This window comes from Thunnus albacares, chromosome 17 (assembly GCF_914725855.1).
Source record: "Thunnus albacares chromosome 17, fThuAlb1.1, whole genome shotgun sequence".
Lineage (NCBI taxonomy): Eukaryota > Metazoa > Chordata > Actinopteri > Scombriformes > Scombridae > Thunnus > Thunnus albacares.
The window spans coordinates 69,236-91,442 of record NC_058122.1 but is presented as its reverse complement, the minus strand read 5'-3'; the positions used below and the strand labels follow the sequence as shown (position 1 = coordinate 91,442).

At 37.9% G+C, this 22,207-nt stretch overlaps 1 protein-coding gene across 2 annotated transcripts in view; it reads left to right on the top strand.

Annotated features, from left to right (window-relative positions):
• Nucleotides 1–1,033: 1,033 nt before the first annotated feature.
• Nucleotides 1,034–22,207, top strand: part of abat (4-aminobutyrate aminotransferase) — a 62,086-nt gene continuing 40,912 nt past the window's right edge. For both annotated transcript variants that reach the window (XR_006398355.1, XM_044330297.1), the window contains exons 1-4: nucleotides 1,034–1,152; nucleotides 12,163–12,309; nucleotides 16,183–16,280; nucleotides 16,414–16,443. Coding sequence is in view for 1 of the 2 variants with exons in the window: in XM_044330297.1 (XP_044186232.1) it covers nucleotides 12,240–12,309; nucleotides 16,183–16,280; nucleotides 16,414–16,443 (198 nt within the window). In the remaining variant the exon portion in view is untranslated. The remainder of the gene's footprint in view (nucleotides 1,153–12,162; nucleotides 12,310–16,182; nucleotides 16,281–16,413; nucleotides 16,444–22,207) is intronic.

The following is a 22,207-nucleotide window of genomic DNA, read 5'->3' as shown; positions in this document are numbered from 1 at the left end:
TAACGGCTTTGAAAATATATATTATTTTATTGTTTTCAAATAATATACAATTTTATTAATTGGTTTGTTAAATACATATTCCTAAAGTTGAAAACTCAAACGCATGCTGTCCACCTGAGTAGGCATGTGAAAAACTCCTTGAAAAACGCATATTTAAAAAAAATGAAGTTTTTCATGGTAGGCAGAGGTCGAAAAGTACACCACCTGTAACTTCCTGTTGCCAGTAGGTGGTGCTATGACTATGAGTCAATATTGACACGTAGATGGGTTCAGGTCAGGGCCCTTATGAGGCATAAGAAATTTGGGTCAGATTGGATGATCTTTCGAGTGACAACAACTTCCTTCCTTCCGTTTCATGGCGAAACATTGAAATTTGCTGCATCACCACGTCAAGGGCATTTGATTAAAACTCAAGATTCTGATAACTTTTCATCACAAACATCTTTAGATGACACTGACCAAATTTGAAGTCGGTTGGGTTAAATCTCTAGTAGGAGTTTGTTAAAATACAATGACTGCAACTGGCAAAAGTGTGCAAAAATCGCAAAGTAAATTTAAAATGGCTGACTTCCTGTTGGACTTCGGGTATGGCTCCAAGAGGCTTTTTTGTGCGTCTGGACATCACACATCTGCCTACCAAATTTCTTTCATCTACTGCAAATTTAAAAGTGGGGGTTTTAAATTTGAAATTGTCTAGGGGGCGCCCTTGAGCCATTTTGCCACACGGATGCCGAAGACCCATAAAATGTAAAATTTTTCACCACTTCTGATGCATGTGCAAAATTTCATACATTTTTAAGCACGTTTAGGCCCTCAAAAATGTGATTCTTTCAGACAAAAAAATTACTTCAAATACAATAGGGCCTTCGCACCATTCGGTGCCCTAATAAAGCTTTGAAGAAAAAAAATTAAGTGTGAACACTTGTCGGCATTCACACTAATAAATACAGCTTTCAGGAATAAAAATTTGAATGTTTGTCAGCATTCACATTGATAAAGATTTATGTGTGTTTTTTTAAGTGAGCGAGAAAGCCCCTCCTCCTGTAGAGAGGACAGAGCATAGGAGCCAGCCAGCCACGGTCTCGTCGTCGAGGTGTCGGTCTGCGGTCAGTGGATATACACGCAGATTCTCACGCCATCGCTTGATCATCGGTAAGTGTTCTCGAGACTTAATCTCATACAATACATGTCTCATGAACAACCGGGTCTGCACCGAGAGTTGTGCCTAGACTAGACCGCGGTGTTGTCGCATCGACAGTGAGTCAGTCTTGTCGGAGAGTGTTTGTGCTTTTGAACCGTCCAAGTACTGGGATGCTGTCATGTCCACAGCGTCCCCGTCGGGATAACAGTTGACGAAGCATCTACCTAATACATCCTGTTAGTAATAATAATGGATTGGTTCTCATAATTACCAACCTATACTGATTCATAATATCTCGTGTGAGAGCCAGCCAGATCCAGTCGGAACCAGATTTTTTTTTTAGAAGACAAGTAGCTAAAAGCCAAACAACACCCGTATAAACAAATTGAAAAATACCTTAATCAATCTTAATCTCAATGAATGCACACACTCTCTCTAATGCCTGAAATGTGTGAGCTAGACGGCGGTTCTCTTCCTTATCTTTCTTGCAAGACCAGAGGAGCAGAGGTCACGTGTAGTCCGTGCCATTGGTCTATACACATCCAAATATTTTTTACTTTTTTTATTTTTTAGATTACATTCTGCATTGCAGTTACAACTCAACCTTCAGCATGGGGTGAGCAATAACACAGTGATTTAAAAATAGCTGTTTATACTTAAATGGTAAATGACATGGATATTTTATTTTATTTTGTTGTTTTGGTGTCACGGGGTAATTGCATAGGAATTTTCATTACATGTATCATTTACGTAGGCGCAAACATGTCACCTTGTGAAATTCAAAGTTTTGAATTAAAATTTTTGAATGAAAATATGTCACTGATGTGATTTGTGCAGAATGTTGATGCATGTTGACTCCAGAAATTCTTATTACATTTGCTTTCCAGATTGACACATATTGGCTATACCGCTATACTGCTATACTGTAACATGACTACCATTTCTGTCTGTGTTCTGCGTTCGGTGTGTTCAGGCTGCATTATTTATTGTTGATTAATGTGTCATTATTTTTTTTATAACTTTAATAATGACTTAAAGATCAGACAATTGTGAAAAGCAATTTCCTAGAGCCCAAGATAATGTCTCAAAATGACTTGTTTTGTCTGTCTGTCAGAGCGCCCCCATTACTCAGACTCTCAGAACAGCTAGATCACAAAACAATCTTCACCTCTATATGGCCCTGTTTACATCTGGCATTAACATGCGTCTTGGGTGATCCAATCACAAGTGGACAGCTCTAAGTACCTCTCTTAACACCTGGCATTATTATTATTATTATTATTATTATTATTATTATTATTATTATTATTATTATTATTATTAGTCTTTATTAAACAAGGACCATGCTTAAAAAACATTAATCTCAAAATGAGAAGAGATGATTTATGCCAGATTTAGCTATTAGCTAATTTCCATCTGCAGTCCCTGGGCAGGTACACAGAACAACTACCAGATTGCACCATGGGGAAAAAACGAAAGTCTGTGCAAGTTTTAAGCTCAGCTGGAAGCATATTCCAATGTTTGATGGCCATAAATGACAAAGCAGATTGTGCAAAACTAGTCTGCCACAGAGGGATGTGTGAGTCTGAGTTTAGAGCAGATCAAGAGGTTCTGCTCATTTGCTCAGAGCTGAGCTGAAAAAAGCTCTTCAGTGGTGGAGCAGCAGCACTGTGAATTATTTTGAATACCAATCGAACTGAAAACAGAATGAGATTTCCAAAACTTGAGAGACTGTATTTGGAAAATATGTTACAATGATGGTGATTTAGGGTAAACGTCTCTATTAAGCCCACCAAATCCGCTTTTCAGACATTTTTAATACATAATGCTCCAATTTAAGTGAGAACATTTTCATTAAAATGAAAGTCTAATCTCTCATGTGAAGTGTCAATAATTCATTTATACCAGTTTCTAATGTTTTTATTGTTTAATTTGTCAAAATATGTCAAGAATCTGGCATGGGCTTAATGGGTACCTAATGTACCCTTTAAGCCCATGGGTGTTCCAAATAAGCCCACTTCATGATTTGTTGATAAATAAATATATATATTAAAAAATCTTAAGAATACAAACTTGTTCTGTTCAAATCTGTAATCTCTTAGCTCTCAATAGCTATTTTCATTTTGTCTCCACTTCAATCCTATGGCCTGTAAATGGCATTTGAAATGGGCGTGACCAGCCATTTTGCTGTGTTATCAACGCAGAAAAAGCTAAACTTACAACATGTCTTCAGTGGAATGTAGCCAAAAAACTATTTACGAACAAAATCAAAACTATAGTTGAAATTATTCTCAAATACTTGTATCTCTATCCTATGGTGTGCTGTTGGCATTTGAAATTGGCCAAAATTTCTGGTCCAGCCAGCTGGTTGAAAGTGCAAAGATGTTTTTATGAAGATTTCTGAGGACCAACTAACAGTTGGTCTAACTGTTAACTAACTGATTTTCAAATGTTAATCACATTTAGGCTAGTAGTTTGAAAACATTGTAAGAAGGCATTTAAAAACCATTCAGTTCATTGTGGAGTAACATTAAAACACACAGTTCATTGTGAGGAGACATCAGTCATAACATCTTGAAGCTCATTATTTCATCTTAAACTAAAACTTATCTGAAAAGTAAGATTAGATAAATTAGATTAGATAAAGATTAGAAAAATATTGCTTATGTTAGGATAGAATATGGGCCTGTCCAAAATGAATTGACCTATTTAATATCAGTGATATTTAAATATGGGTATTAATTACCTGATTTATTGAGCTGATTCATGAGGTGAGGTTAAAATTAGGGAGGAAAATGGTTCAAAAGTCAAAAGGGACAAAATCCCCATTGAAATACAGTCAAGTGGGCCCAATGGGAGCAAGTGGACTTCAAGGGAACGTCAGTAAATTTATGGTTAAAAGACAGACCCTAACCCTAACCCTAACGTTAAAAAAAAAGCTATATGAAATAAATCTTTACATGGTGTGCTAAGGTAACATGAAGAGTATTAATTGATCATGCAGAGAAATAATTAGTTATACTCATTTATATCCACCCCAAACAGTGTGATTTAAGGTAATGTCCCCTTTAAGCCCACCAGATAAAAATGTTAATTAAAAAATAAATAAAGATAAACATACACATTTATTATCTATTTAACAGTATAATAATTTAAACTGCATACAAAAATGTAAACTATACAGACTTATCATGCTTTATGTCATTGCAGTGAACCATACTATGCATTGATGCAACATGTGGTCTGTTTGCTAGCATGCTAAAACTCATATTTTGATTTCAAAAGAAACAATATTTCTGATTCAAGTAATATTCTAACATATGTCTTATTCAAATCACTAATCTCTTAAATTTTGATAACAGTTGAGTATTTACCAAAAATAGGAGTAGAAATATGCAAAAAACTTTATTTTCTGAGGGTATCAAAATCACCAAAGTTTTTTTGCTACGTCTTTTGGGATCAGCAGGCACATGTCACACATATGCTTCGATAACTCAATATTGACAAATCTGATTCACTTACAATAAAAAATGTCATTCATGTAACAAGCAGATTCATTAGAAGAAACAAACAGCAAAAAATTATGATTGTTTTTTTTAAAATTTGACTCAGACGTTGCAAGTGGGCTTATATGGTATGTGGGCTTAATAGGGACGTTTACCCATGATTTCCTGTCAAAAACTTTTAAAACTTGTTTAAAAAGAATTTCAGTTGGTTTCAGCACAGTCTTACTCGCCTGGGACCAGCAAGATACACAACAATGAAGATGTGAAAAAATAATAGCATGCAAAAATGTTTCTGATGCTTCTATTGTTAATGAGTTCCTAATGTGTCTAAATGTAAGCATGTTATATTTCAATTTTTTACTCATCTTTTTAATATGGCTTTCAAAAGTCAAGTTGGAATCCAAAGTCATACCTAAATATTTAACTTCATCAACATTTTTGATTATTTGTCTATTAACACTAAGCTGTGGATAGACAGTTTGTTTTTGTTTATGAGCAAAACAAATCATCACTGTTTTCTGTATTCGAGGTAAGACACAGGTCACTCAGCAATTTAGCAACTTTATGAAGTGTTAATGAGAGCTTAGTGGCCACTTGTTCAGCATCTTTCCTGTGAGTGTAGATGACTGTGTTATCGGCATACATCTGAATATCCACCTCCTCACAAACAGATGGGAGATTATTGATGTATAAAATGAACAACAGTGGCCCAAGAATAGAGCCTTGTGGTACTCCCATTATGCAAAATTTTATTGGTGACAATTCATTATTGATACGAACACATTGTGAATGACCAGACACATAAGACCTTCATTCATTTCAGTGTACCAGCTGAAAGTTTGAATTTGGACAACTTTGATAGAAGTATTGGATAACTCACTTTACCAAATGCTTCATGCAGGTCAAGAAACACTGCTCCTACCACCCCTCCCTTATCTAATCTAGACTTGATTACTTCCAAGAAATAGCAACATGCAGTCTTAGTGCAGTAATTACTCCTAAATCTGAACTGCATAGTGTGGAGTAGATCTTTGTTGTTAAGATGTGACACCAGCTGTTCTGCAACTACCTTTTCAACCACTTCTGAAACAACAGGTAGTATGCTAATTGGTCTATAGTTGCTTATAGAAACATATGAAAATGCATATACTGTGTAAGCAAGACATTTATATAATGGAGTTACAACTTTTAAAAGCTAATGGAAATATATTGTTTTTCAATGATTGATTTTTAATATAGGTAATAGGAATGGCTAAATAATTTTTTTTTTTTTAAGAATGACTGTGTCAAGTCCCTAGTGATCAGTTGCCTCTGAATTTGATAAAGTTGAGATTATTTTATTCACTTTTGCCTCATTAGTACATGTAAGTTTAAGTGCTTTTCGATCATCACTTAATTCAACAATCAGATCAGTTACACTGAAATTTCGGCCCAACTCCAAAACAGAATAAATGAAATAACGAATAAAACTGTTTGCCACAGGTAACCTGTCCTGCTGTAGGGTTCCATTTATCATGAGTGCTATATTTTCACATTAAAATATATATCTACATTTTCGCATTAACATGCATCTTGAATAAGCACTTCTGATCGGATCTCACTTCCCGACACATTATTTAAATGTCCTGGCACACTATATGCAAATAAATGTGTACATCATAAGGACCAAATTTGTTGTTGTTTTTAACTGGTGGGAGGACTGCGGGTCCATGTACCCTCTGTCCAAAGCTGTGTTCAACTTAATTGACAACACTATAAACAAATATACAATGCGTTGTGTGCCCCTCATGAAATACACACACACACACACACACACACACACACACATATATATATATATATATATATATATATGTGTGTGTGTGTATATATATATATATATATATATATATATATATATATATAGTTTTTTTTTATTAAAAAATTGTATATATATAAATATATATAAAACAAACATAGAGTTATATGCAGCAATCTCCCTGCAGCTCCGTCTCCCCATTGAGAGACGTCCTGATAAATCCTGAGCTCATTATGTCAAGCAGCACAGCAAAACTAAACACTTAAGTTATCCACTTGACAGGACAGAGGAAACCATCTTGGGGAGACAGAATTAAACGTTTGGCTTCTGAAATTTACTTTTTAGACAGACGAGCGAAAAACAAGTTAGCCTATTTCTGGTTTTGGTTTCATTTCTATTCCAATTGCCGATTTGAAGAACAAAGCAGGTTAGGGGAACAGGAAAAAATGGGAAGTGGATTTTGTTTTTTTAATTCAGATGCATTTCTTTATCCTGTTATCAAACAAGTTGAACACAGCTTTGGATGGAGGGTTCATTAATTGGAGGCAGTAATACAATTCCTGTGCCTAGTCTGCCAGAAAATAGAGGATGTCAGTTGAGTGGGTGGTCCTTCAATGTGGCCCAGGATACATTGCGTTCACACTGCTAAAAGAATGTGGCCACATGCGGCCCAGACCACCTCCGAATGTGGTCTGAGTGATCAGATCTCAGTGTGTCCTCAATGCGTCTGGGGTGCGTTTGCACCTGTACTTAGAGCTGTCCACTTGTGGTTGGATCACCAAAGACGCATTTTAATGCTAGGTATAAACAGGGCCTATGTCACAAAACCTTGTAGCAGACCAAGTAGCCAGGCTGTGGAGTCAACCAACTCTAGTGTTTGATAACACCACACAGCAGCTGTGGTTACACAACAGTCCATTTGTCAATGCAATATCAGGTCACTAGAGGACAGACAGCTGATTTGACCGCCCCAGACCAGTTTTAAGGAAAAAGCATGCATAAAAACTTTATATAGCACATTTCATTTCAGGTAGGATATAATGTAAGTATAATGTTATGTTGGAGCACATCTAGTGTCTAGTACAATCTTGCAAAGTATTCCAGAAGCCACATCAGCCAGAGAGGCCTTTTACCCTAGATATAATTTTATGATGATAGACTGTTTTTATTTTATGCTGGTGATGTGGCTCAGGAAATAGAGGTCAGAGTACAGGATAACATCCAAATATCTGACTTGTGTTAGGTTCTGATGTTAACAGGATATTATGAAGCCTGGTTGGACTTCATCTGTCAAAAGTGTCTGTGTGTCCCTGTTAAATTGTCATCCAGTGCACCCATCCTTCTGGTTGTTACTGCATGTCTAATATTTATGTTGCTGGAACACAGCTCTCACACTGTTGTTATCTTCGCTCTTTATTAGGGCCCCAGGGCCCAATGATCCCTGGCACTGAGTGTGAGGAACCTATTGTTTTTGTAAAGATTATTATTATTATTATTATTATTATTATTATTATTATTATTATTATTATTATTATTATTATTATTATTATTATTATTAGGGCCTTGGGCACCCCATGGTTTTTGTAGAGATCATTAGGGCCAAAAAGCTTCACCTTTAAATTTGACCTGTATGTACGAAATTTGGTAGGTAGATGTAACATCTCCAAGATTTAAAAAGCCTCTTTGAGTCATACCCTATGTCCGACAGGAAGTCAGCCATTTTGAGTTTAAGTTTAAGTTGCATTTTTTTCGCAAAGTGAAGCCATTGACATTGTATTTTAAAAAAACTCCTCCTAGACATTTAACCTGAGCAGCTTCAAATTTGGTAGGTTACATCTAAACACCTTTTTGATGCTAAATTGCAAAGCTTTTTAGTTTTCATGGAATTTCCTTGGCGTGGCGTGCCGGACAATTTTGCCCAAAACATGCTTGGGGCATTAAACAGGAAGTTGTTGTAACTCAGCTTGACATCATCCAGTCTGCCCCAAATTTCTCATGCTTGATAACACTCCAGGCCTGAACACATCTACATGTCAATATTGAGTCATAGTCACAGCGCCACCTACTGACAACAGGAAGTTGGCCTTATGTGACAAAAGTCATCCGATTTACATGAAAATTACATGATGTAATCTACACATGATATAGTGCTCTATATCATGTGTAGATTACATCATGTAATTTACATGACGTATAATTAGTGGACACAGGAAGTGATAGTTATCTTCTAATGTAATGTCCAATACTCATGAAAATGTATATCCATGTCAGGTGCCCTCTGGTAAATGTATTGCTGTATTGTGTTGCTCTGCAATAACAGCAGTTCGACTGCGGAGTAGTTCGACTGCAGCACACCCTGACATGCACGAAGGGCCTGATCATCACTGCTTGCAGCTTTAATTATTATGAATGTTTTTCACTGTGTGAGAAAATGGACCTGTGGCGTGAAAGCTTGGAAAGCTCTCATGGTCAATGAGTGAGACATGTGTGAGACCTAGCAGTTCTGCAAATACAGTAGCACACACCATCATAGCAACATGGTGTTGGTAAAAATAAAAATGCTTTACTTTGTGTGTGTAACCTGGATATTTTAATAGCTTGTGTATTTTATGTGCAGTACAGTATATTTTTCATTGATTGGTGATGTAAAAGCATGTTAAACCATGATCACAGGGCTTTTTCTGTGCTTCACAGTACTTGAAAACACACCTCATGTTGCCTCATGTTGCAGCTGTCTTTTGGCCATTAAGGCTGTAGAGATGCATGTCTCTGGAATGTTACTGAATAAAATTCTGAATGAGAGTTAAAAATATTTTATGCTATGGGAAAAACAGAATTGGCAGTAACTCACTGTGGTATATATAATATACATTTCCCCAATATGCTGCATGCTCTTTTGGTTGTTCCCTGAACATTTAAATTCTGCAGTGAAGTGTACTGTATAATCTCAGTGCATCGAGACGTGACATCACATCCCAAGCCACGGTGCAGTAGTCAGTTTACCTGTGCAAAGCTGTGTGTAAGCTGACCACCCTCTACTGACATTATGCTGTAACATGTTATGTGGTGCTCAACAATTGCATCATACCATATAACCGTAGCAAAAGTGTAGCATTCTTGTGGCAGGGTGGGAGATGTTATAGTGTTACCACTGTAAAATACATGTGTTGTTTGCAGCGTGTATGCCCTACAGCTTGGTTAGCATAAAAGTGATTGATTCAAAGCAAAGTACATAACTCTACATTGTATTGTGTTGATGCAAGTGTAAATCGTTTCTCTGATGACTGTAATCTTGCAATCTTTCTGAACTTCAAACCTTCAAGTTTAGAAAGGTTTGGTTAAAGTAAATAGCATTTTGAACTTGGTGCTCAGTAAGGATTGACATAATTGCATTAATAAAACATTTAGCTACATTTGATTACAAATACAATTGACGAGTTCTTTTGGATTTATTACTTAACTGGACTTCCTAGATCCTGTCTCTCTGTGTCACTGGTACCTTATAATAACATGCACCCACCACTGATGCTGCCTCTTGCATTTTCAACCAGGGCTGTTTTCATTCTGAATGGCACTTAAACTGTAGAGCTTCAACAGAAGTGCTTGTCACATGGTCAATATCAGTATCGGAAACCCCCTCTCCCCACACCTTTCTGACATCGGAACTGCACCCAACAGTTTGTCTGAAAGCGTCAGTCCAACATTCACGCCCACTTTGTGCAGTGATTGGCCAGGTGTGTGGAGGGGAGAAAATAAACAGTGAGCAGCAACTCTCTCATTTTCTCTTTTTTCATTCTTTGCACAAAACCTCCCCATCGTCACTCTACATCAGGTGAATGTAAAAAAAATCAATGCACAACAACTCCAGATAATGTAAATCACATTCTAGCGTCAGTGGTGCTGTGATAATCAATGTGTAAGATCCTGTCCCTAAGTATGAATTAATTCAAGGCATCAATGTTTAGCACAACTGAAACCTCCAACACAGCATCAGAAATCCACTTCGATTTCAGACTCCAAACTCAAGGATTCTATTAGGCATTGTTGCTGTTGCACTCAATTTGTGTTCAGATTCCAGTTTATCCCAGTTCAAACTTGCTGTGTGCTTTCAGCCTCCAGCCTCCATCACTTTATTATACACCCCCCTCACAAAACCCACCATACCCCTCCTAGGCATATGAAGATGCAGTCTTGTGTAACTCTCTCTAAACCAGTTTCATCCAGTTCATGAGGTGTTGCCAAGAAACCGGCTGTGTGTTTATGTGTGTGTGTGTGTGTGTGTGTGTGTGTGTGTGTGTGTGTGTGTGTGTGTGTGTGTGTGTGTGTGTGTGTGTGTGTGTGTGTGTGTGTGTGTGTGCGTGTGTGTGTGCGTGTGCGTGCGCGTGCGTGTGCGTGCGTGTGTGTATGTGATGGGCCAGGGTTTCCTTGGCTATGTGAAAGCAGATAACTGGAATTTTCCTGTTTCTGCTGCCAGTATTACATAAGAACTTGGGAAATAAGAGGGGGGAGAGAGACGACAGCCATGACTTTGTCTGTCAACAAAATGCATACATTAAAGAAAAAATCTATTGGTTATAAATTTTAGGCAGACAAATATTTACTATTAAAGGAAACATGTAAGCATGGGCAGCACTATTACGGGCTAAGCCTCCCCAAAATGGTCATGAAAATATTGTGCTGAAGCCTTTTGTAAATGATTCATTCATTCCAGCACACAGTGCACAGTCTGCATTTATCTATAATGACTGAGTGATTATACAGGGCCATTCACTGTGTTTACCTTCATTAGTATTCATTCATCATTCACCTCTGCACACATCAGACTGGTCAGTTATAACTTGATTGTCTGTCTGTTATGTGGGAGATGTTGGATTACAGGAGCTCATTATTCCTGTGCATTATAATCTCCTTTCCAACTTTTTTTTTCAGTGGTTTATATTTTATTCTTGAAATGCATGAGGGTGTTAACACTGCTATGTCACATTTTGCGATGTGATGTTACAGTTTGGTCTACAACATGAAATACAGAAAAATAAAAGACTGAAAAAGTATTGGATTAATCTGACCATATAAATGGCCTCCTCAAATGTGGAGGCATCTCGGTCCCAACTTTATTCTGCAGCAACAACCCCAAACATCCAGCAAGAGTCATAAAGAACTATCTTCAGCAACAAGAAGAACAAGGAGTCCTCCCTTTACTTTTAGTGCCTAAAACCTTTTCACAGTATATACCACACACATACCAGATGAACATACATGTGTGCGTGTTACGGCTTTGTGTTGTCAGCTCCATACGCTGTTATGTTTTCATTGTTGTGGTGCAGTCTGTCGTACTTTATATTCTCACCTCCCATAGCCCATGGTTCTTTGAACATAACATGCATGTATGTGCACGTGTGACTGAAGACACATTTTTTGTTCTCCAGGCTCTGTACTTAAACACATTCAATTGTAAATAAAATAATGGATACTAGATTAAATCCCAGCTTTAATTTCAGTAGGTTTATGTCAATATAGAAATAACTGTGCTGAGCTTTCAGGGACACCGTATCAGCCCATTAGTTTTCTCTTGTCCACTTCATAGATAAGTAACATTAATCCCCAGTCCTCTCTCTCTCTCTCTCTCTCTCTCTCTCTCTCTCTCTCTCTCTCTCTCTCTCTCTCTCTCTCTCTCTCTCTCTCTGTCTCTCTGTCTCTCTGTCTCTCTCTCTCACTAGGTGACTTGATCAGTCAGACCCTGAGGGCAGTTGCTGCCTCTCTCTCACACTTCTTCCTGTCTGTTGACAGTTTTGTCATGGCGTCCTCCTTGATCAGTCGTCAACTTGCGCTCTCCCTGCAGAAAAACTTGCGCCTCAGTGCTCCAGGTAAACCCAACACTCCACAATTAAAATCATATCCTTCTAAATCCAGTCAATATGTGAAATGTTGCCTTGTTATATATATCTTTTTCTAGATTGACCTAGAAGTACAGTGTGCATCTAGTTCCTTTGTTAATTGTTAAAGGATTTTGGTCCTCATTGCAATTGTCTATTTTGCTGCTTCAGCTATTTTACAACTTTTACTACAACTTTTACTACAAGTGCTTTTTTAGAAAAGGTTTTTCATTCCCCCTTTGTGTTCTCCTTTCAGTTGTTGAATTGGTCTTAGATTTTGAAAAAAAAAAGATTTCAAACTCAATTTCCAAGGGAACTTGAGTATTTGTCATTTTTGATCATTTTGCACTCAAATATCACCACTAAATTTGTAATTACATTACTTCTGATGTGCTCAGGGATAGACATGATATAACCATGTTTCAGAGGAGATAGACCAGCACTATCTAATCAGTGTAAATGTTTGACTGACCTCAAGCAGGACTTGGTTATAAAAACATGTGTACATGCTTCTCACAGGCTGGTGACTGAGTGATGTCTCAAAGGTGCTCGCTTCTGTCAATCATCAATGGGCTAATCTATTTGGATCAGATTTATTCTAGTTTAACCATGTAGTAGACACTGTTAACCAGAATGATGAACAGTTAGTTTAACATCAGTGAACATCTCTCAGTAATCAAAAGGGCCAACCTATACTGGATTTTTGGGGCCAATGCCAATACTGATATTAGGGAGTAAAAAAATTTCAATAATTGCTGATAATCTTATATATACAGAATATATACATAAATGCACATTTTTTGCAATGATCCCTTAAATGTGGTTATCAAACACTTGTGACAAAGATATGTAATGGTGGCATGATATTTTGCAGTTTAACAATAAACTTCATTCTATAAAATGACATCAGTGCACTGAAACCGTAAACTTCACTGGGAATTTAATATTTATAAATAACTAAAATATATAATAAATATATAAATAAAAAAACAGAACAAAAACATAGGTATGTATATATTAACTCTGAATTAAGAAAAATAATCAAATATACATAAAATGTTGCCTATATAACTTAAAAATTTAAAAATATATATATTGGCACATATCGGACAACATATACGCCAATATCCTATCTGTCAGTGATAGGCCATTACCGGCTGACAGATATATTAGTCAGGCTTTAGTTATCAACAGCATGAAGGAGCAAAAGCAACTCAGTCCCTGTATTCAATCAACAATCTCAGAGTAGGAAATCAGTCCTGAGACTGTTGAAGTCAGTCCAGTTAAATGATATCCATAAGAGCTGCTATAATTTTTCCCAGGCCAAATTCTGCTGCTTGACATACAGTCTGAAAATCAAATATAATCAGTGTTTTCCCTATAATAGTACAGGCTGCCAGGACAATTTTTTTTTTTTTAATGCCAAAAATAACGCCAAATATCCATTAATTCAGAAATCAATAGCGTTTGGGAGCCTCTGAGTAGCACTGTTTCGAAACGTGAGTCAGTGTCTGTGTCGTTGTCTGGGAAACTGCAGGTAGTGTAACTCCTTTAATGGGGCAATGCGTAAGCGAGTGAGTGGTTAAGCGAGAGAGTGAGCGTCAAAAGTGACTGTGAATGCGAGTGGAGCAGAGGACAAGTTTAGCAGTAAGTTGTCAATATGACAGTAAATGTACAGTACAGATAACAGTGTGCAGTTAATAAATGCTGCAGCTTCACAAGACCAAGAAAAGTCATGTCTGTTGTTTCCCCAACTGCTGTAAAAGTGAAGGGGGTTAGCTCTGAAGTTAGCAACAATGGGTTAGCCTAACCTGACGACGCTAAACAGAGAATTGTGCCTGTCCCGTCCCGCCCACCCCCCCCCCCGGCCAAACCACTCAACCTAGGGGAAACACTGACAACAAATTTTACCATATTTGAGAAATGCATACAGTGAATACAGTACTCCTAGACTAGTGTGACACCACAGATACACCTAATGTCATAACATTTTGAAATTTACCACTGTCTATTCCTCCAAAACTGCAACTATCATAAAACAGAAGTATATCATCATAATTTTGACTTTGTGGCTGAGAGTTTGGTAAGAAAAGCAACTTCCAGGAGTCGTCTTTCTCCTGCTAAAAGTCAGTGTAGGAAGCTTTTTAAGAACTCTCAGTCCCACTCTCAGGTAGTGCTTTTTGTCCTAGCTGAACTTCTAAGAGTGATTTCTTTGAGGGATTTTGAGATGCATAATAAATACAAGGCTTCAGCTTTCTGGACAATTGTAAAAATAAATAAATGAAAATAATAAAGCAGGGAGCCAGAAGAAGTTGATTGAGTTGAAGAGCCAGAATTCCAGTCAAACTTGAATATGACAAAACCGAAATAGCCTTGAAATTAAAAGGTGGTTTATATAGTCCATGACTTTGACTTATCGGAACGGTCTTAACTGCTAAATTAGTGAGCCTCCCTAAACATGGTTGTTAGTCAAGACCTTAATAGAGTTTCCTAAACAGTTTTGGCCATAGGAGGATACCAGTGACTGCTGCTAGTTTTTTGGAGTCATGTAGAACCAGTAACAGTAAATTCATATCTTCCACCTGGGCCCACCCACATGCAGTTGCTTAATGCACCTTCAATCAAGTCATAAAACCTCAAAGAGGAAGATAGCAAAGTTTGCTATCATGTGTTGTCACAAATGTCAGCAGTTAAGTTAGGTTTGATATGTAGTAGTCTCACAAGTGCAAAGATCAAACTCTAAGGCCCTGTTTACACCTGGTATTAACATCCGTCTCGGGTGATCCGATCACAAGTGGACAGCTTTAAGTACATCTGTTTACACCTGGCATTAACATGCGTCTCCACATGCATCTTGAGTGACCACTTGTGATCAGATCTCACTTCCCCGCTCTATGTAAATAAACACAGGCACCATTTCCGTTCGCAAAGACCAAATTCGTTCATTATTAACCGGTGAGAGAACCAGGTTGTCGCGTGAGAGAGAGAGGTCCAGGTTCATACTGTTTGGAGTAAAGCAGCCGCCCTCCTGATAAATCCTGAGCTCATCATGTTGAGCAGAGCAGCAAAACTAAAAACTGTCGTTATCAACTTGACAGGAAAGAAGAAACTATCCAGCAATGTTTAGCTTCTGAAATATTTTTTCTAGACAGACAAGCGAAAAACAAGTTAGTTTTTGTTTTTGTTTTAATTACTATCATAACTGTCGATTTGAAGAGGGAAACTGGCTAGGGGAACGGAAAAAACAGGAAAAAATGGGAGGTGGATGACATTTTCTAATTCACATGAAAAACAAATTAATTTGTTTATCCTGTTATCAAACAAGTTGAACAGCAATGCAATTCCCCGCCTATTTTTGCTTATTTACAAGAAAGCCTTGGCAGACCTATGATGAAATAAAAACATGTCACTCTTCAAGTTTGACAGTGAGCTTCATTCTCTCATTGCATTGTCAAGATGGAAACTGTAAACTTTTTTTTAATTTTCAGTAGCATGAAAAGCACAAGCTCACATAAGCTATGGAAGACCTTGTGCACTGTCCCAGAACCGAAATCCCTGCACTTTCAAGGAAATGTTTTGCCACAGTTTCTCCTCACACATTGCACTTCTGACTTTGCAGACCTTCTGACTGAAAACAGCCCTGTGTTAAAACAATGCAAGAATTGGTGCAGGCACTTTATTAGTCTGATGTCTTAGTAAAGACACTGACTAATATCCCTATAATGATCAGGTTTGTGGTTATGTAGTTGCACATGTGACATGTGAACATCAATGTTCTTGTGAGTGTGGGTATGTAATCACTCTCACTGTGTTCCCACTGTATGTGTTTGTGTATGGATTATTTAGCTATGTTGTCTCCACCAGGGTGCAGATATGTCAGCAAGGCAGCACCAAAGACTCAGGTGGAGTTTGACTATGATGGGCCCTCCATGAAAACTGAAGTCCCTGGGCCACGATCACAGGTAACGCGCACACACACACACACACACACACACACACACACACACACACACACACACACACAAATCAATACACTTTATCAGTACCTCAGGTATTACCAAGTATCACTGATTTTTTTTTTTTTTTTATCTGTAGGAGCTGACAAAACAACTGGGAGACATCCAGGTGAGCTGAGGTGTGCGTGTGTGTTTGTGTGTGTGTGTGTTTGCGTGTTTGCTTTGTAGGGTGCAGGTGAAGATGTGTCTAGTTAAGCACTGAGACTATGAAAATGGCTCCTTCAGTGGAAATAAAACCAATTTTTGTGGTATCATTAGGGCCCAAGCACGAAAGTGCCAGGGGCCCAACAGTCCGTAAATGTATTGCTGCATTGATGTTTCTCTTCAATCCAATACAATCCACTTTATTTATATAGCACGATTTTAACAAACACAAGGTTTCCAAAGTGCTGCACAGCAAGATAAAAAAACACAATAAATAGCACAACAGAACACAACAAAACGATGAAGGACACAATAGGATAAAAGCAATAAAATAAGATAAAATAAAATAAAATAAGATAAAAACAAATCAAATCAAATAAGATAAAATCACATAAAATAGGATAAAAACAAATAAAATAAAATAAATAAAGTGCACTGCTCACACAAGGTGCAACACGCTACATGGTGTCAAAAGCCAGAGAGAAGAGGTGAGTTTTAAGAAGAGAAATGAGACAGTGAGGAGGCCTGTCTAATGTGCAGCGGCAATCCATTCCACAGTTTTGGAGCTGCAACAGCAAAATGCTCGTTCACCTCTGAGCTTAAGCCTAGCTTTAGGCACTGTCAGGAGCAGCTGGTCAGCTGACCTGAGAGAGAGGCTGGGAGTGTAGGGGTGCAGCAGCTCAGAGAGGTAAGGTGGGGCTAGGCCATTCAAGGCTTTAAAAGCAAATAAAATAATTTTAAAATGAATCCTTAAATGGATGGGCAGCCAGTGGAGTGAAGCTAAAATAGTATAGTATTGTCTATAGACAACAGGAAATGAAGTCTCAATGACACCTAGATCATCAAATGTTTAAACAATTTCCAATATGTCATCTCCAGCGCCACATACTGCACACCAGAAATAATATTTTTACCCATTCACACAGTGTCAGATAATCCTGAAAATTTAGAGCTGTGTCAAAAGACCTCCAATACTGATACCATGGCTGCCACTCCCTCCGACGTGCGCAAGGTACGAGGGCCCGTTCATTGCTGCTTGCAGCTTTAATAATCAACCCTTCTTCTAAGGTCCTCAGAAATCTCCTTTGTTTAAGCCATGTCACACTTCCACAAACTTGTGTTGTGAAGCTCAGACTTTGATATTGAGGACCCAGATTTCTCTTCTTTAAATAAGGCAGGACCTCCCAGACTCACAATTGGTTCTCAACCCATTGATTGTAACACCCGACTCTAATTTCCCCTTCAAATGACATTTTAGGTCATATTTATGCAGAAATAGAGCAAATTCTAAAGGGTTGACAAATTTCCAAGCAGCACTGTATTTTTTCAAATTGCCCAACAGGAAATCAGCCATTTTCGATTTTGTGCGTCAATTTTAATTTTACGAACACAGTTGAGGCCTTTAGGATGCGTCATTCCATTTCATGGAATGCCCTTTGCATGGCGTGCCAGTGGATTTTGCCATGTTTGGGGCATTAAACAGGAAGTTGTTGGAACTCCACTTGACATTGTCCAATCTGCCCCAAATGTCTCATGTTTGATGAGAGGCCAGGCCTGAACACATCTACATGTTAATATTAAGTCATAGTCATAGCGCACCCTACTGACAACAGGAAGTGGGCCTTACGTGACAAACGTCATCTGATTTATATGAAAATTACATGTTGTGGTCTAACCATGATATATAGCAACATGACATATAATTAGTGGGTGTTCTCTAGCGCCACATAGTGGGCACAGGAAATGATGGTTATCTCTGACATGCAATATCCAATATTCATGAAAATGTATATCCATGTCTGATGGCCTCCAGTAAACGTATTGCTGTATCACGTTGCCCTGCAATAACAGCAGTTCGACTGTGGCGTAGTTTGACTACAGCACACCCCGATGTGCGCAAAGGCGCAAGGGCCCGATCATTGGTGCTTGCAGCTTTAATTGTTATTATCTAGTACGCCATTGCATTTTTGAGGGGCTTAGGATGCTCGAAAACTCACGAAAATTGGCACACACATCAGAACTAGCAAAAATTGCAGGTTCTGTAGTGATTGGGTTCAGGCATGGCCAGTGGGCTCTATAGCACCCCCAAATGCAAGGCCATTTTAGAACAAAGGTTCTTTGATGTGCATGAAATTCGGTGGGCTCATTGCTTTCATCGTTCTTGACATAATGCATACATTTTGAATTTTTTCACCCAACAGGAAGACAGCCATTTTGGATTTTGTGTGTCAATTTTCATTTTAATTATTTATTCATTAGTTAATTATTTAATTATTATTGTGGTCTGAATCTGCAGTGGTGTATGTTTGTGTGTGTATTTTAACATGCAAATGTTAATCCTGATTCACAAACGTTCTTGAAATACGAGTATTGAAGTAACGTCGCCATCTAGCAACAAGTGCCATATTGAAGGGCTGAAGCAAAGCACCAGGTACATAAATAAAACTGAGACATGTACTTTCTTTATCCTTTCTGTTGCACTGCTGTGGGCTGGGAGGAACAGCGTTTCGTTTTTTTTCTGTGTATGCCTGACTCAGCCCCCTGACCACCTGTCTCACCTGAGGTTTAAAAAGATACTTAATTCTACTGTATCTCATGCTGTACATTGTCACATCAAAATGTGCAAATGTGACACAGCAGTGTTTGGAAAGGATGTACAGGGTAATTCTATAATTCGATGTCTTCTGCATAACAAGCAAAATATCGAGTTATATGTGATCAGTCTGTGCGTAGAGGTGTGTGTGGTTATTTGCAGCAGCCCGGTGTCATCTGCATGTGATTTAATGAAGGAAAACACAGTGCTGTGTATAATGGCAATACGCTCTGACGCTGTATCTCTCAAATCAGAGGCTGCAGATTTATCAAAATATCTGTCCTGCTGCCTTCAGATGCTGTAGGGATTTAATGAACTGAAGGAGAAGCCTCTCATACAGTATTACATACCTGTGGGCATCAGATACTGTAAGAATCGCTTATAATCAGATAAATGCAGACTGATTTGTCAACATTAAGTGTTATTTCTGATTCTGATGTAAAAGCCTCTACTGGTTAGAGAATGTTTGATTAAAATATATCTTTTAACATTTTAAGCATTATTCCATTGCTGCTGCAAATTTGCTGCAAGTGCTGAGTTTGCTCTTCCTAATAAAATCACCAGATAGTAAAGTGAAGCAGTGGAGTGTTCTTGTGCCAGAAACAGACATGGTTCTGAGACATCTGTTTTCATTGCAACATGTAAGACCCAGTATCCGACGAAATACCAACAGCTTGCTTTGTGCTGCTTCATTTGAATGAACCTCCCACCTGTTTGCACCTCTCCTCTCACCTGTGCACCAAAACAGAGGGGCAAAGAGAATTCCAAGGTCAGGAAAATACCAAACTGTAAGCGTACTGCTTGAACTGGTCATTACTTTCCCACAAAAACTGGGCCCAATTGTTTTTAGGAGTACACTGGTTACAGATGAGTTCACTTTTGACTAAGAATAAATTCATTACATTTATTTCAGCTTCAGAAATAAGCCAGCCGGACTTCCGGTCATTAGGCGAATGGTGTAGTCTTACTTAAAAAAGAAATAAGCCAGTCAGTAGGTGTGAGAGGGTGAGAGACTGGGCCATACCCTCTACTTAATAGCATACCTTTTAATACAAAGAGAAAACATTTCTCGTAGTTAGAAATTTGGGATGCGCTCTTACCAAAATAACCTTTGTTAGTCATTGCATAGAAATTATTATTGTCAAGCTAAATGATTTACAAAAAGCTTCAGCACAATATTTTCACATTTTTAGGTTAAACAGCTCATAGTGCTAGTGTGTTTATGGCTGTTGAAGAATGATGAGTGTGACTTGTGCGACTAGTGGACAACTTTGGATGGGAAATGCATCACGTGATGGAAAGGAGAAAGGCTCCTGGAGGAGCTTAGAGCGAGGAATCACAGGTGTACCCTATGCAGAGGCTTTTTACACCCCTTTAATAGGAATATCTTGGTTAGCTGACCTGACAGAACAGTAGATGGAGCAGTTAGGCTGTTATAAAAACAGCTTTACTGTAACATCAATAATATTGGATGCTTGTACTGTAGATAAGCTGTACTAACTACCTATGAAAACAAGAATGATAGCACCAACAGCAGCTCTAGGATCGTTCTTATTTAATAATAAAGTAAATATATTACTAGTGTGTAGAATCAGAATTATGTATGCTATTTTTCTTATTTTCTTTTCTGAAGGCATCGAGGCTCATCCAGGAAAATATAAGCCACAGTATTAAACCTCAGTCGCAGTATTATTATTATTATTATTATTATTATTATTATTATTATTATTACTTCTATAATATCTGAAAAAGACATCAGACTCACTGTACCCATGGCCTTTCACAAACTAATGTGGTTAGAGATTTCATTTAGAACATTTATAGCTTTTTTTATTGCTCTTGTCTAATCTGTTCTTTCAGCAATAAACATAAGCCTCTTTTTGATCAAAAGATTCCAAGAACTATGGAACCATATCTGCAAGCAATGTTTTATATCTTTCGTTCTCTCTCTCTTTTTGTTCTCTCTACCACTGCTCTCTCTCTCATATTCACTCGGTTGCTCATGCTCTCTGCTTGTTCACGCTCTCTCTTTTTTATAACAAGTCAGGAAGCTGACAACAAAGCATAACTTTATTTTTATGTTAATATACAAAAAAACGTCCACTATTCAGCCTAATATCAGTACTAGAATACGGTACACAAGCAGCACACAAACTGAAGCGGCTGCGAATCTATGTTTGACCAATCAGCAATGATCATCCCAGTAAATCCCATCCCTAAAGTTCCTGAACATTTGGAAAGTTCCACTCCAGGAGAAAGCAGCAATGAAGCACCAGATTTTTTCATTTTAAACTGTTACTGTTACTTAATTATTCCCACATGTGAGATGCTGTGCTTCATGAGTTGTCTCCTCAGAATTCTCACACCTCACATGTTTTCCTCATTCACCTCATTCTTGCATCTCTCTCTCACATCCCTCTCATTGGGAGGAGCTACGATGTGAGGAAGCGAGGTGAGTGAGTGAAGCAAGGAAACACTTTAGCCAAATGGAAAGCACCTACGGCAAGAAATTATGACTTTATGATTGCCGACAAAGTGACCATCTCAAAACACAACAAGACTAGGTCAAAACCTAGTATATGACTGGACCGTGTATGGTCAATGTGTGAAATTGTGGCGAATATGTTACAGGGATAGTCAGTGGTAGTGTCTTTGATGTGAATTCCTGGATATTAAATGTTCATCTGCAATTTTCGGTATTTTCTGTGGTCCCAGTAATATTTGCTGGTAATGTGTACTGAAGTAGCATATCACATGACATGGTTAAGCATCATTTGAGACAAAAAAAGGTTATGAATGCAGATGCAAAAACAATGCTTTCCACTCATATCTTGATTGAATGAATCTTAAATTGATGAATCTTAATTCTAGTTATAACTATTCTAATTATCTGTTAACTCCCCCTATTTTTTCGTCTGTTTCACTCTGTGGATGTCTCTCGTTTGTCACTCTGTACTGAGTGTTTTGTCAGACTGATTGTTATTTGGGGTGCTTCAACTGTGTGCTCTCTCTCATGCCTATGTGGAAATATCTAGGAAAATATCCATGAGTGTAAATAGTTGCTATAAAGTCAGGGTTTAGCAGGTTTGGAATCTCTGACAAACATTGGTTATATTCTTGATTTATCAAATTCTTG